A 16457-nucleotide genomic window follows, 5' to 3' on the forward strand; every position below is an offset into this window, starting at 1 on the left:
TTGGAATTATTCTCTACCCAATATTAAAGGGTGCAAACAGATCATTGAGCTGACAAATTACGAAGTCTTTATATTCTAATTTGTCCCTCACTGTGTCTGTCTGTCTGTGAGTGCGCGAGTGAGAGGTTTGGGCTTCAGTTGGAGATATTAATTAGATCGTTCATCTGTGTTCTGCTGAAAGGTGTGTACTCTCCACAATAAATTGCTCACTTTCATTTAAGTTATAAACTTGGTATCTGAGATCTGTTATTTGTCAGGTTTGATAAGGAACAATTGAGCAATTTTGAGGGCCACTCGATGTTTAAATTTTGAATCCAGTGGCAGGGAGGCTGATCTGGTATCCTTTGGTTTGTCATCGCTGTGTCTTTAAACCTTCTCTTTTCCCGCGATCCCCTTCTCCTTCTCTTTGTCTCCTCTTTCTCAATCTTTGCCTCTCTCTCTCACTCTCTTTCCTCAAGAGGTTTGCTCTCTCTCATTCTTTCCTGAAGAGTTTTTCTTTCTTTCCCACTCTCTTTTTCCTCAAGAGTTTCTCTCTCTCTCTTTCCTCAAGAGTTTCTTTCTCTCTCACTCTCTCTTTCTTCAAGAATTTCTTTCTCTCTCTCTTTCCTCAAGAGTTTCTTTCTCACTCACTCTCTCTTTCTTCAAGAATTTCTTTCTCTCTCTCTCTTTCCTCAAGAGTTTCTTTCTCACTCACTCTCTTTGTTCAAGCATTTCTCTCTCACTCTCTCTTTCCTCTAGAATTTCTTTGTCTCACTCTCTCTTTCCTCAAGAATTTCTTTCTCTCACTCCCTCTCTCCTCAAGAGTTTCTCTCTCTCCCACTCCCTCTTTCTTCAAGAGTTTCTCTCTCTCACTCTCTCGCCCAAACTCTTATGTCTCTCCCTTCGGTCTCATTTTCTTTGTTCTCTTCCTTTCCCTCTTTCTCTAACCCCGCCCCGCCAACTTATCCCCGCACCCCCACTCCCCCCACCCACACCCACCCACAACCCTTCGAACTCCTCACCTTGACAAGTCCCGCCAGCAGCAGCTGGTCCTCCTGGGCTGGGATCGCGCTGTGCAGTACGGCCCAGGCGCCTCCGTGGCGGTACTCCAGCACGTAGGCCAGGGGGAGGCGGGAGGGGGAGGGGGGAGCGCTCCACCGCAGCACCACACCGCGCGCCGTCCGATTCACCACCAGGTCACGGGGGGGTAGCAGGATGCGGGGCCCGTCGCTGGGCACTGGGGGGCGCCGCGGGGCGGCTGTCGCCGCGGGAACACCTGGGTAGGGGACACGGGAGAGGGGCAACGGGGAGAGAGGGTTAGACGTTTGATGGAGCCACAAACTCGAGGTGGACGAACGGGGGAACAAGGTTAATACCCTTCGGCCCTTTAGACCCTGCTCTCCCATTCAATCCAATCGCGGCTGACCTGACTTTAACCATAATTCCACATTCCCCCGATAACCTTCCATGCTCTTGGTCATCGAGAATCTGCCTAGCTCGGCCTTAAAACATGTTCAAACGTTCTGCACCAACATCCTGGAGATCCTCAACATGACATCCCCAACTCCTACACTGAGCAATGAAGGAAAATGTGCTCAACGTCTCCTAAAGCCCCCTGTCTACATGTGACACAAACTTCAAAGCATCATGTACCTGAACCCCTGAGGTCCCTCTGCTCTACCCAGGGCCCCACCATTAAATGCACTACTCCTGCCCTCGTTTGTTTCCCCAAAATGTAACCCCTCGCGGGTATCCAGATTGAACACCACCTGCCACCCTTCAGCCCACTGACTCAACCGATCAAAATCTCCTGGTAATCTCAGGTAACCCTCTTCACTGTGCACTCGGCCACCAGCCTCAGTGTCATCCACAAACCCTTCTTATATTGTCGCCCAAAACCGTTTTGTATAATTGGCAGGCCACAGCGGTCCCAGCACTGATCCCCGGGGCGCACCGCTGGCCACCGGTGTCTTTAGTGAGACTACAATCTTCTTTCAGCGTAGCGTTGAAAGTTTCGACAAAGATCTGTTGTGGGCGAGGGTGTTGACTTGCTCGTCGAGCTTGCTTGTTGTTGCTCAGACGTTTCGTCTCCGTGCTGAGGTAACATCATCAGTGGACCCTCCAATGAAGCGATATTGTTCTGCAGTATGGTGAGTAATGTCATTTCCGGTTTTGATCTGGATGGGTTTGTGTATGGGCACCAATTCTATATGTTTGTTTGTTTGCATTGTGGGTGGAGAACCATGCCTCTAGGAATTCCCTCCCAGTGCAACTGCAGTGAGACATCCTTCATGTTAGATTCCATCCCCCTTGCAATATATATTCCCAATGCCTTTGAACCACTTCCTGCAGCTCCATATTAAGGCAATCACTGCACCAGGATTCCGAGACCCCTCTGCACCTCAGGGCTCTGCAATCTCTTTCCATCGAAATGACCTGCCTCCACGCTGTTGCTTCACTAAATTGTGACAGATTCCCACCTTCCAACATCGTATTCCAAATATTCACCCACTCATGTAACATGCCCAGATACCGTTGCCAACTCCTCATGTCCTTTGTATAATATAGATGTTGCCAACGCCCTACCGCCCCCAGGTAGGGGGATCGACATGAGGCAGAGGGTTGGTACTCACTGAGGGTGTGGGTATTGACGATCTGACTGAAGGGCCCACTCCCATGATCACTCTGGGCCAGGACACTGAACTGGTAGCCGGTGTTCGACCACAGGTGGTCCACACTCAGGCTGGAGTGTCCATCTGGAACCATTCGGATAATCCAGTCGTGGGACCCACGGGATATCTGCCTGAACCTGAGAGACAGAGAGAGGGAGAGAGAGAGAGAGAGAGGGTCACACTCACACTGTAACCCCACCGCCAGGGGGTGAAAGGTCAGTATCACACTGTGACCCCACTGCCAGGGGGGTGAAAGGTCAGTATCACACGCACTGTGGCCCGACCACCAGGGGGTGAAAGGTCAGTATCACATACACTGCGACCCCACTGCTGGGGGTTGAAAGGTCAGTGCCGCACTGTGACCCCGCCGTGAGAGGGGTGAAAGGTCAGCTTCACATACTGTGACCTCTACCACTACGGGGTCAAAGGGGTCACAGTTAGATAATGCTATCCCTTCGGGAGAAAGCAAAATCTGTAATGGACACTTTTAACAGCAAAGGGAGCGGGTGAAAGGTCACCCTCGGACCCCATGACTTTTGGAGGGTCTAAAGGGGGCAATGGGCCTGTGGATAGGGTCATGGTAGCACCATGGAAGGGGACATTTGAAGGAGGGTCAAGCAGGCAGGGTCCTACCAGACAGTGAAGTGCTGTGGGTGACCACCATCGAAGCCGGGTTCCCAGGAGACGTTGACAGCGAACACGCCTGGCCTCACCCTCAGGCTAGTGACAGAGTGGGGGCTGGTTCCTACAGCAACAGACCAGGGTCACTGAGGTCAGGGTTAAACCTTTGGGAGATGCAACTGCCCAAACTTGAGCCCCCTCCTCCCCCGAAACTGTGGGACGCCCCCTCACCCCCTCACTCCCCCCAAAACTGTGGGACCCCCCCTCACCCCCTCACTTCCCCCGAAACTGTGGGACCCCCCCTCACCCCCTCACTTCCCCCGAAACTGTGGGACCCCCACTCACCCCCTCACTCCCCCCAAAACTGTGGGACCCCCTCACCCCCTCACTTCCCCCGAAACTGTGGGACCCCCCCCTCACCCCCTCACTCCCCCCGAAACTGTGGGACCCCCTCACACCCTCACTTCCCCCGAAACTGTGGGACCCCCCCTCACCCCCTCCTCCCCCGAAACTGTGGGACCCCCCCCCCTCACTTCCCCCGAAACTGTGGGACCCCCCCTCACCCCCTCACTCCCCCCAAAACTGTGGGACCCCCTCACCCCCTCACTCCCCCTAAACTGTGGGACCCCCTCACACCCTCACTTCCCCCGAAACTGTGGGACCCCCTCTCACCCCCTCACTCCCCCGAAACTGTGGGACCCCCTCACACCCTCACTTCCCCCGAAACTGTGGGAACCCCCTCACCCCCTCACTCCCCCCGAAACTGTGGGACCCCCCCTCACCCCCTCACTTCCCCCGAAACTGTGGGACCCCCCCTCACCCTCACTTCCCCCGAAACTGTGGGACCCCCCCTCACCCCCTCACTTCCCCCGAAACTGTGGGACCCCCCCTCACCCCCTCACTTCCCCCAAAACTGTGGGACCCCCTCACACCCTCACTTCCCCCGAAACTGTGGGACCCCCTCACACCCTCACTTCCCCCGAAACTGTGGGACCCCCCCTCACACCCTCACTCCCCCGAAACTGTGGGACCCCCTCACACCCTCCTCCCCCGAAACTGTGGGACCCCCCCCCCTCACCCCCTCACTTCCCCCGAAACTGTGGGACCCCCCCTCACCCCCTCACTCCCCCCAAAACTGTGGGACCCCCTCACCCCCTCACTCCCCCTAAACTGTGGGACCCCCTCACACCCTCACTTCCCCCGAAACTGTGGGACCCCCCCTCACACCCTCACTCCGCCGAAACTGTGGGACCCCCCCTCACACCCTCACTCCCCCCAAAACTGTGGGACCCCCTCACCCCCTCACTCCCCCCAAACTGTGGCACCCCCTCACCCCCTCACTCCCCATAAACTGTGGGACCCCCTCACCCCCTCACTCCCCCTAAACTGTGGGACCCCCTCACACCCTCACTTCCCCCGAAACTGTGGGACCCCCCCTCACACCCTCACTCCCCCGAAACTGTGGGACCCCCCCTCACACCCTCACTCCCCCCAAAACTGTGGGACCCCCTCACCCCCTCACTCCCCCCAAACTGTGGGACCCCCTCACCCCCTCACTCCCCATAAACTGCGGGACCCCCTCACCCCCTCACTCCCCCGAAACTGTGGGACCCCCTCCTCACCTCCCTGAAACTGTGGGACCCCCCTCGCCCCCTCACATCCCCCAAACTGTGGGACCCCATCACCTCCTCACTCCCCCTAAACTGTGGGACCCCCTCAGCTCCTCACTTCCCCCCAAACTGTGGGTCCCCCTCAGCTCCTCATTCCCCCCCAAGTTATGGGACCCCCTCCTCACCTTCCCGAAACTGTGGGACCCCCCCTCACCCCCTCACTCCCCCCTCACCTCCTCACTCCCCCCAAACTGTGGGACCCCATCACCTCCTCACTTCCCCCAAACTGAGGGAGACCCTCTCACCCCCTCACTCCCCCCAAACTGTGGGACCCCCTCCTCACTCCACCCAAACTGTGGGAACACCCCGTCACCTCCTCACTTTCCCCCAAACTGTGGGACACCCTCTCATCCCCTCACTTCCCCCAAACTGTGGGACCCCCCCATCACCCCCTCACTCCCTCCAAACTGTGGGGCACCCCATCACCCCCTCACTCTCTCCAAACTGTGGGACCCCCCCCTCACCTCCTCACTCCCCCTAAACCGTGGGACCCCTTCACCTCCTCATTCCCCCCAAACTATGGGACACCCTCACCTTCTCACTCCCCCCAAACTGTTGGACCCCTCACCTCCTCACTCCCCCCAAACTGTGGGACCCCCTCACCTCCTCATTCCCCCCTCAAACTGTGGGACCCCCTCACCTCCTCACTCCCCCCAACCTGTGGGACCCCATCACCTCCTCACACCCCCTAAACTGTGGGATCCCCTCAGCTCCTCACGTCCCCCCAAACTGTGGGTCCCCCTCACCTCCTCATTCTCCCCCAAACTATGGGACCCCCTCCTCACCTCCCCGAAACTGTGGGACACCCCCTCGCCCCCTCACTCCCCCCTCACCTCCTCACTCCCCCCAAACTGTGGGACCCCATCACCCCCTCACTCTCTCCAAACTGTGGGACACCCCCTCACCTCCTCATTCCCCCTAAACTGTGCGACCCCCTCCTCATCTCCTCACTCCCCCTAAACTGTGGGACCCCCTCACCTCCTCACTCCCCCCAAACTGTTGGACCCCTCACCTCCTCACTCCACCCAAACTGTGGGAACACCCCCTCACCTCCTCACTTTCCCCCAAACTGTGGGACACCCTCTCATCCCCTCACTTCCCCCAAACTGTGGGAACCCCCATCACCCCCTCACTCCCTCCAAACTGTGGGACACCCCCTCACCTCCTCACTCTCTCCAAACTGTGGGACCCCTCCTCACCTCCTCACTCCCCCTAAACTGTGGGACCCCTTCACCTCCTCACTCCCCCCAAACTATGGGACCCCCTCACCTCCTCATTCCCCCCTCAAACTGTGGGACCCCCTCACCTCCTCACTCCCCGCAAACTCTGGGACCCCTCTAACCTCCTCACTTCCCCCAACCTGTGGGACCCCATCACCTCCTCACTCCCCCTAAACTGTGGGACCCCCTCAGCTCCTCACTCCCCCCAAACTGTGGGTCCCCCTCACCTCCTCACTCCCCCCCAAACTATGGGACCCCCTCACCTCCTCACTCCCCCCAAACTGTGCGACCCCCCCCCTCACCTCCTCAATCCCCCAAACTGTTGGACCCCCCTCACCTCCTCATTCCCCACCAAACTATGGGAGCCCCTCACCTCCTCACTCCCCCTAAACTGTGGGACCCCATCACGTCCTCACTCCTCCCAAACTGTGGGACCCCTCCTCACCTCCTCACCTTCCCCTAAACTGTGGGAACCCCCTCACCTCCTCACTCCCCCCAAACTGTGGGACCCCATCACCTCCTCCAAACTCTTGGACCCCCTCACCTCCTCACTCCCCCACAAACTGTGGGAGCCCCTCACCTCCTCCAAACTGTGGGACACCCTCACCCCCTTTGGCCCCCAGCCTGTGAAACTCCCTCAGCTCCTCGCTCCCCCCAGCCTTCAGTGCCCCCTCCCACTGAGGGATCACCTTTACTGAGTGACACAGTGAGATGGGGAGTCTCACCTGTCACCCACACCATGGTGCTGGCTGTGATCTCAGTGAGATTATCCGATGCCTTGCAAGTCCACGTTCCATGGTGATCCTTCCTGACGCTCCGGAAGAACAGTGTCCCATCCTCAAGGACCTGGAACTGTCCCGGGGAATTGGTGTCCTCCTGGGAAAAATTGAGGAGCAGCCTGATTACAAAGACGAGCCCCTTCTCCGGCTGTTGTTCCTTTCCCATTTCCTCCACTGCATTGCTTGCTCTCTCCCTTCCTCTATCTCCCCCCTCTATCTCATTCTCTCTGTCTCACTCTCATTCTTCCGTTGTCTCTCTCCTCGTGCAGACTATCTCTCATTGTGTGTCTATTAGTTTCTCTCCGTTATCCTCCTAACCTCTCTCGCTCTCCCTGTCGCGATCTCCTGGTGCTTCCCATTCTATCTCTGCCTTGGTCTCGTTGTCCCCTTTGTTTCTGTCACTCTCTGTTTGTCTGGCCCCTTCTCTCTCTCTTTCTCTATCAATAACCTTCCTTCCCTCTTCCTGTCGCTTGTTTTTTTTTTACAGAATTTTTGGGTCTTTGAAAACCCTCAACGAAAACTGTGTTTGCAAATACACTTCTTTACCAAATGGTGGCAAAATTTCACAAAGAGCAATTCGATACCCAACGTGAACAGGGCAAAGCAGGAGCTCAGGAGCTGTTTGCAGCTGAAGCTGATCGGTTCTCATCTAACTGAGCGGGTTGGAACTGGAAATGAGATACAGAGACACAGAGAAAGACAGAGACAGAGAGAGGGGGAGAGAGAGACACAGAGACAGAGATGGGGGATGGGGGAGAGAGAGAGAGAGATGGGGCGAGAGAGAGACAGAAGAGAGACAGAGAGAGAGAAAGACACATTCATTCGGCTGTACAGCACAGAAACAGAGCCTTTGGTCCAACTCGTCCATGCCGACCCGATATCCTAAATTAATCTGGTCCCATTTGCCAGCATCTGGTCCGTGTCCCTCTAAACCCTTCCTATCCATGTCCCCATCCCGATGCCTTTTAAATGCTGTAACTGTACCAGCCCCCACCACTTCCTCTGGCAGCTCATTCCATACACGCACCACCCTTTCAAGTTTCACAACATCCTTCCTGTAGCAGGGAGACTGGGATTACACACAGTATTCCAGAAGTGGCCCTAACCAATGTCATGTACAGCTGCAACATGACCCTCCCAGCTCCCTGTACTCAATGCACTGACCAATAAAGGCCAGTGTCCCAAACACCTCCCTCACCGCCCTGTCTACCTGTGACTCCACTCTCAGGGAGCTATGAACCTGCCCCCCCCCCCGCAGGTCTCTTTGTTCAGTAACACTCCCCAGGACCTTCCCATTAAGTGTATAAGTGCAGCCCCTCACATTTATCTAAATTAATCTCCATCTGCCACTCCTTGGCCCCTTGGCCCATCTGATCAAGGTCCTGTTGTACTCTGAGGGTAACCTTCTTCGCTGTCCACTATAACACCAATCTCACTGCCATCTGCAAACTTACTGTGTGCATTCATTCTCTCAGCCAAAAGCTGTCGTCATAAAACTCCTGTTTAAAACGGAAGAATGATCAGCTATCTTACCTGCAGCAATTTGCAGTGAAATGCGATTTGTGGATTGAGGAATCAGGCACATTTTAAAAGTGGATCATCCACTCTGTGTGTCTCTTGAAAACTGGCAGAAGAATCCAGAGAACAATAACTGATCCAGAAGGGTCTGGCTGGCTGATGTAGAACCATCCCAACATCGGAAACGGGAAGTCTATCAAACAGACTCTCCACCGTGTGTGTACGAGTGTGAGTGTGCATGCGCGAGTGTGTGTGTGCATGTGAGTGGGCGTGGGAGTATGCATGTGCATGGGAGTGTGCGAGCGAGTGCGCAAATGTGTGTGAATGTGCATGTGAGTGCGAGTAGGTAAATGTATGGATGTGCGTGTGTGCGTGTGTGCAACGTGTGTGTATGTGTGTAAGGAAGACGGAATGAAATTTCAGTTCACAGAATCATACAACAATGGTCTATGCCTGTTTATTTGGAGTGAGAAACAATTTAGTTGCAATAATTCTTCTTCAGTACAGAGAGCAGTCGCCCAGTTTCTGCCAACTTTGCTCTGAATGTCAGGCAAACTCCGGTACAGAGTCTACTTTTTTAAAAAATTGACATTTGGTATCACTCTGGAAATAGCAAAGCTCATCTTAGAGCATGCGATCCCAGTGAATCTTACAATCACAGTCAATGACATCTAAAGGGACTGCTATTCTCCACAATGTACACAGGGACTGCTATTCTCCACAATGTACACAGGGACTGCTATCCCCTGTAATATACACAGGGACTGCTATTCTCTATAATATACACAGGGACTGCTATTCTCCACAATGTACACAGGGACTGCTATTCCCTGTAATATACACAGGGACTGCTATTCTCTATAATATACACAGGGACTGCTATTCTCTATAATATACACAGGGACGGCTATTCTCTATATACACAGGGACTGCTATTCTCTATATACACAGGGACAGCTATTCTCTATAATATACACAGGAACTGCTATTCTCTATACCATACACAGGGACTGTTATTCTCTATAATATACACAGGGACAGCAATTCTCCACAATGTACACAGGGACTGCTATTCCCTGTAATATACACAGGGACTACTATTCTCTATAATATACACAGGGACTGCTATTCTCCATAATACACACAGGGACAGCTATTCTCTATAATATACACAGGGACTGCTATTCTCTATAATATACACAGGGACTGCTATTCTCTGTAATATACACAGGGGCTGCTATTCTCTATAATATACGCAGGGACTGCTATTCTCTATAATATACGCAGGGACTGCTATTCTCTAAATTATACACAGGGACTGCTACTCTCTATAATATACACAGGGACAGCTATTCTCTATAATATACACAGGGACAGCTATTCTCTATAATATACACAGGGACTGCTACTCTCTATAATATACACAGGGACAGCTATTCTCTATAATATACACAGGGACTGCTATTCCCTGTAATATACACAGGGACTGCTATTCTCTATAATATACACAGGGACTGCTACTCTCTATAATACACACAGGGACTGCTGCTCTCTATAATATACACAGAGGCTGCTATTCTCTATAACATACACAGGGACTGCTGTTCTCTATATTAGACACAGGGACTGCTATTCTCTGTGATATACACAGGAACTGCTATTTTCTGTGAAATACACAGGGACTGATATTCTCTCATGTACACAGGGACTTCTATTCTCTACAATGTGCACAGGGACAGCTATTCTCTATAATATACACAAGAACTGCTTTTCTCTGTAATGTACACAGGGACTGCAATTCTCTATAATATACACAGGGACTGCTATTCTCTGTAATTTGCACAGGGAACTGCTATTCTCGAGATTTACATAGGGACTGCTGTTCCGTATGTTATACACAGAGACTGCTATTCTCTATAATATACACATGGGCTGCTGGTCTCTGTAATATACACAGAGACTGCTATTTTCTGTAATATACAGGGACTGCAATTCTCGATAAGAGATGCGGGGGATAATATTCTCTATAATACACACAGAGGCTGCTATTCTCAGTAATATACACAGGGACTGCTATTCTCTATAATCTACACAGGGACTGCTGTTCTTTGTAATATACACAGAGACTGCTATTCTCTGTAATATACACAGGGACTGGTATTCTCTGTAATTTGCACAGGGAACTGCTATTCTCGAGATTTACACAGGGACTCATGTTCTATATGTTATACACGGGGACTGCTATTCTCGATAATATACACAGGGGCTGCTGGTCTCTGTAATATACACAGGGACTGCTATTCTCGATAAGAGACGTGGGGGATGCTATTCTCTATAACATATACATGGACTCCTGGTCTCTGTAATATACGCAGGGACAGCTATTCTCAATAACATATGCAGGGACTACTATTCTGAATAACATACGCAGGGACTGCTATTCTCTGTAATATACACAGGGACTGCTATTCTCTACAATATACACAGGGACTGCAATTCTCTGTAATATACACAGGGACAGCTATTCTCTATGATATACGCAGGTACTGCTGTTCTCAACAATGTACACAGGGACTGCTATTCTCTATAATATACACAGGAACTGCTAATCTCTGTGATATAAACACGGACTGTCATTCTCTGTAATGCGCACAGGGACTGAAATTCTCTGTAATATACACAGAGACTGCTATTCCCTATGATATACACAAGGACTGCTATTCTCTCCAATATACACAGGGACTGCTATTCTCTCTAATATATACAGGGACTGCTATTCTCTCCAATATACACAGGGACTGCTAATCTCTACAATATACACAGGGACTGCTATTCTCTATAATATACACAGTGACTGCTATTCTCTACAATCTATACAGGGATTGCTATTCTTTGTAATGTTCACAGGAACTGCTATTCTCTATAATATACACAGGGACTGCAATTCTCTATACTATACACAGGGACTGCAATTCTCTATAATATACACAGGGACTGCTGTTCTCAACAATGTACACAGGAAATGCTGTTCTATATAATATACACAGGGACTGCTATTCTTTGTAATGTACACAGGGACTGCTATTCTCTGTAATATACACATGGGCTGCTGTTCTCTGTAATATGCACAGGTACTGCTCATCTCTGTAATATACCCAGGGACTGCAATTCTCTCTGATACACACTGCTATTCTCTGTAATATATACAGGGATTGCTATTCTCTGTAATATACGCAGGCCCTGCTATTCTCTGTAATGCGCACAGGGATTGCTATTCTCTGTATAATACACAGAGACTGCTATTCTCTGTAATATACACAGGGACTGCTATTCTCTATAATAGACACAGGGGCTGCTATTCTGTATAATATGCACAGAGACTGCTGTTCTCTGTCAAATACACAGGGACTGCTATTCTCTATGATATACGCAGGGACTGCTATTCTCTATGATATACACAGGAACTGCTATTCTCTGTGATATACACAGGGACTGCTATTTTCTGTGATATATACAGGGACTGTTATTCTCTAATGCACACAGGGACTGATATTCTCTCATGTACACAGGGACTGCTATTCTCTATAATGTGCACAGGGACTGCTATTCTCTATAATATACACAGGAACTGCTATTCTCTGTAATGTACACAGGGACTGCAATTCTCTATAGTATACACAGGGACAGCTATTCTCTGTAATAAACACAGGGACTGCTATTCTCTAAAATATACGCAGGGGCTGCTATTCTCTACAATTTACACAGGGACAGCTGTTCTCTGTAATACACACAGGGACTGCTATTCTCTGTAATATACACAGGGACTGCTCATCTCTATAATTTACACAGGGACTGCTATTCTCTGTAATACCTACAGGGGCTGCTATTCTCTATAATCTACACAGGCACTGATATTCTCTATAATATACACAGGGACTGCTATTTTCTATAATATACACAGGATATGCTGATCTCTATAATATAGAGAGGGGCTGCAATTCTCTTTAATATGCACAGGATATGCTGTTCTGTATAATGTACACAGGGGCTGCTGTTCTCCATATTGCACACAGGGACTGCTATCCTCTATAATATATGCAGGAACTACTATTTTCTTTGATTTCCACAGAGACTAACATTCTTGATAATATCTGCATGGTCTGCTATTCTCCACAATACACACAGGGACTGCTCTTCTCTGCAATATACACAGGATACGCTGTTCTCTATAATATAACACAGGGGCTGCTATTCTCTATGATATAAGCAGGAGCTACTATTCTCTATGATATACAGAGGGACTGCTGTACTCTGTAACATACACAGAGACTGCTAATCTATGTAACATACACAGGGACTGCTATTCTCTCTGATATACACAGGGACTGCTATTCTCGTAATATACACAGTGACTGCTAATCTCTATAATATGCACAGAATATGCTGTTCTCTATAGTATCGAGAGTGGCTGCTATTGTTTTAATATACTCAGGGCCTGCTATTCTCTGTAATATAAACAGGGACTGCTATTCTCTATATTATATACAGGGACTGCTATTCTCTATAATACACACAGGGACTGCTTTTCTCTATAACATGCCCAGGGAATGTTATTCTCTATAATATACGCAGGATATGCTATTCTCTATAATATACACAGAGACTGCTATTCCCTGTAATATACCCAGGATATGCTGTTCTGTACAATATACACAGGGACTTGTTGATAAAGTCATGAGGGATATGGACAGTGTGAATAATGAAAATCTGTTGCCCAGGGTGGGGGAGTCCAAATCTAGAGGGACATAGGTTTAAGGTGCGAGGGGAAGATTTAGAAGGGACTTGGGGTCATCATGTTCAGACAGAGGGTGGTGTGTGTACGGAATGAGCTGCCAGAGGAAGTGGTGGGGGCTGGTTCAGTTACAGCATTTAAAAGGCTTCTGGATGGGGACATGGATAGGAAGGGTTTAGAGGGACATGGGCCAAATGCTGGCAAATGGGACTAGATTTATGTAGGATATCTAGACAGGTTGGACTGAAGGGTCTGTTTCCATGACTCTCTGACTGCTACTTTCTCTTGTATACATTGGGACATCTGCCCGCCTCCCTCTGCCTCACATCTCCCTCTTCCTCGCTCTCACCCATCCCCTCTCTCCCTCTCCCTTCCTCCTCTCTCCCCATCCCTCCATCTTCTCTGTGAACCCTCAACCCTGCACATACCCCTGCCACCACCCCCTCACTCCATCTCTCGCCCCACCCCTACCTTGCTCCAGCTGATCCTGGCCTCCGGGTCCCCAGTGGCAGAGCAGTTGATGCTGAGTTCCTGGCCCAGTTCCTGATGGTAATTGGGGGCAGGCTTTGTTAGGAACCTGGGTGGGTCCTAGAAACAAAACACAGCTTCAGAGAGCATCATAAGCAGGGTCTGGGACAGAGAAAGAGAGAGAGAGAGAGAGACCGGGTTGCAGATGGGGAGACAGGGAGAGGTGGGGAGGAACCGGGGGGATAGAAAGGGAGAGAGAGAGAAAGACAGGCAGCCAGAGATAGAGAGGCAGGGGGCAAGAGAGATAGAGGCCGACAGAGACAGAGGAATAGAGAGAGAGAGAGAGAGAGAGAGAGAGACAGAGAGATAGAGACAGGCAGAGAGAGAGGGAGAGAGAGAGAGGATAGGGCAGATGGAGAGACGGGGAGAGATAGAGAGAAGGACACAGACAGGCAGAAACAGCGAGATGGAGACAGAAAGGGAGAGACAGAGACAGGCAGGAAAAGAGGGAGAGACAGACAGAGCCAGGGGACAAAAAGAGAGAGAGAGAAGAGACAGACAGACAGATAGTCAGAGACAGGGAGAGGGAGGGATGGAGAGAGACGGGGACTGAGAGATAGAGAGACAGAAGGGGAGAGACACAGATAGAGATAGAATCAGAAGAGGGAGAGAGAGGGGGACAGAGAGAGAATAGACGACAGAGAAAGAAAGAGAGAGAGAAAAGCGAGAACAGAATGAAAGGGTGAAAGAAAGACAGAGAATATAAACTAGAGAGAGAGAGAAAGAGAGAGAGAGGGAGTGAGAGAACGAGAGAGAGAGAGTGAGAGAACGAGAGAGAGATAGGGAGAGGCAGAAAGCCAGAAACAGAGATGCACCCCAAGGGTGAATTTCCTGGTGTGGTGGTCAGAATCAGTGGAGATGACGTTGCTGCTGGTCTCCAGGGAGAGAGAGAGAAGACGAGGGTGAGCTCAGAGAACAGGGCTCAGTCGCTGAGGTCAGAGACACCTTTAAAATGACGTTGGTGGGGTCTGATGCCCCCAGGGTCCCGTAGCTGTTGTATGGAGTGCAGGAATACTCTCCAATTGCATCATCATTCCCCATCGAGATCACTATCATTCCAGCACTGTCCAGGGACCAACCCGGAACCTGCAGGAGAGACAGAGAGAGGGTTAGAGGGAGATAGAAGGGAGGGCCGCACAAGGAGAGACACAGAGACGGAGAGACAGAGAGGGGATTAGAGGGAGAGAGGGACGGAGAGAGAGGGGAGGGGGAGAGAGAGACACACAGAGACAGAGAGAGGGTTGGGGGGAGAGACAGACACAGAGACTGAGAGAGGGAGAGAGGGACGGAGAGAGAGGGGGGCGCAGAGAGAGAGAGACAGAGAGGGGGTTAGAGGGAGAGATGGATGGAGAAGTTAGGGGGCAAGAGAGGGACACACAGAGAAACACACAGAGCGAGGGTTAGAGGGAGAGAGGGACGGAGGTGGGGGAGAGGGAGAGATACAGAAACAGAAAGGTGGGGTAGAGGGACAGATGGATGGAGAGGGGGCGAGGGGGGGAGAGGGAGTGAGAGGGACACAGAGACAGAGAGAAGGTTAGAGGGAAGGAGTGGGGGAGAGGGAGCGAGAGGGATGGAGAGAGAGAGACAGAGAGGGGAGGGGGAGAGACACAGAGGCAGAGAGAGGGCTAGAGGCAAAGAGGGACGGAGTGGGGGAGAGATAGAGAGAGAGACACACAGTGACAGAGAGAGGGTTAGAGGGAGAGAGTGATGAGACAGAGAGGGGGAGGGAGGTGAGGGAGAGAGAGGCACAGGGACAGAGAGGGGGTTAGAGGGAGAGAGGGACGAGACTGAGAAGGGGAGGGGAGGAGACGGACTGAGAGAGAGACACAGAGACAGAGAGAGAGAGAGGGTTAGAGGGAGCAAGAGGGACCGAGAGAGAGAAGGGAGAGGGGAAGACACACAGAAACAGTGAGACGGCTAGAGGGAGAGAGGGACAGAGAGAGGAGGGGAGGGGCGAGAGTGACATAGTGACAGAGAGAGGGTTTGCGGGACGGAGAGAGAGGGGTTGAGGGGGGAGAGAGAGTGAGAGAGAGAGGGTTAGAGGGAGGGAGGGACGGAGAAAGGAGCGGGGTGAGACACAGACACAGAGACAGGGTTAAAGGGAGATATGGACAGAGCGAGGGGGTAGGAGAGGGCTTAGAGAGAGACAGAGAGACACAGCGACAGAGAGAGAGGGTTAGAGGGAGAGAGGGGGGCTGAGGGCGAGAGACAGACACAGAGAGAGGGTTAGAGGGAGGGACAGATAGAGAGACAGAGAGAGAGAGAGAAACTCACAGAGACAGAGAGAGACCAGCGAGTGGGACAGAGAGAGAGAGCGGGTTAGAGGGAGAGAGGGGCGGAGATAGAGAGGGGTGGGGGGGGTGAGACACAGAGACAGAGAGAGGGTTAGAGGGAGACAGGGACAGAGGGGGAGGGGAGGAGGGGACTTAGAGAGAGAGAGAGGGGAGAGAGAGAGAGAAAGAGACAGTGACAGAGAGAGGGGCTGAGGAGGAGACACAGAGACAGAGAGAGGGTTAGAGGGAGAGAGAGATGGGAGAGTGGGAGGGAGAGGGAGAGATAGAGACAGACAGAGAGAGGGAGTTAGAGGGAGAGAGGGACGCAGAGGGTGGGAGAGATAGTGGGAGGAACGGAGAAAGAGATGGTTGGATGGAGAGAGGGTGGAGTGGGGAGAGACACGG

The 16457-nt window shown here is 51.5% G+C and overlaps 1 protein-coding gene across 1 annotated transcript in view; it reads right to left on the reverse strand.

The window, feature by feature from the left end:
• LOC125449637 (protein turtle homolog A-like) overlaps window positions 1–16457 on the reverse strand; it is a 54241-nt gene that overhangs the window by 12635 nt on the left and 25149 nt on the right. The window contains exons 9-14 of the mRNA XM_048525490.1: window positions 14725–14865; window positions 13723–13839; window positions 6888–7038; window positions 3285–3396; window positions 2613–2788; window positions 1002–1255 (exon numbers count right to left, since the gene is read on the reverse strand). Coding sequence (XP_048381447.1) covers window positions 1002–1255; window positions 2613–2788; window positions 3285–3396; window positions 6888–7038; window positions 13723–13839; window positions 14725–14865 — 951 coding nt within the window. The remainder of the gene's footprint in view (window positions 1–1001; window positions 1256–2612; window positions 2789–3284; window positions 3397–6887; window positions 7039–13722; window positions 13840–14724; window positions 14866–16457) is intronic.

Source organism: Stegostoma tigrinum, chromosome 46 (genome assembly GCF_030684315.1).
Source record: "Stegostoma tigrinum isolate sSteTig4 chromosome 46, sSteTig4.hap1, whole genome shotgun sequence".
Lineage (NCBI taxonomy): Eukaryota > Metazoa > Chordata > Chondrichthyes > Orectolobiformes > Stegostomatidae > Stegostoma > Stegostoma tigrinum.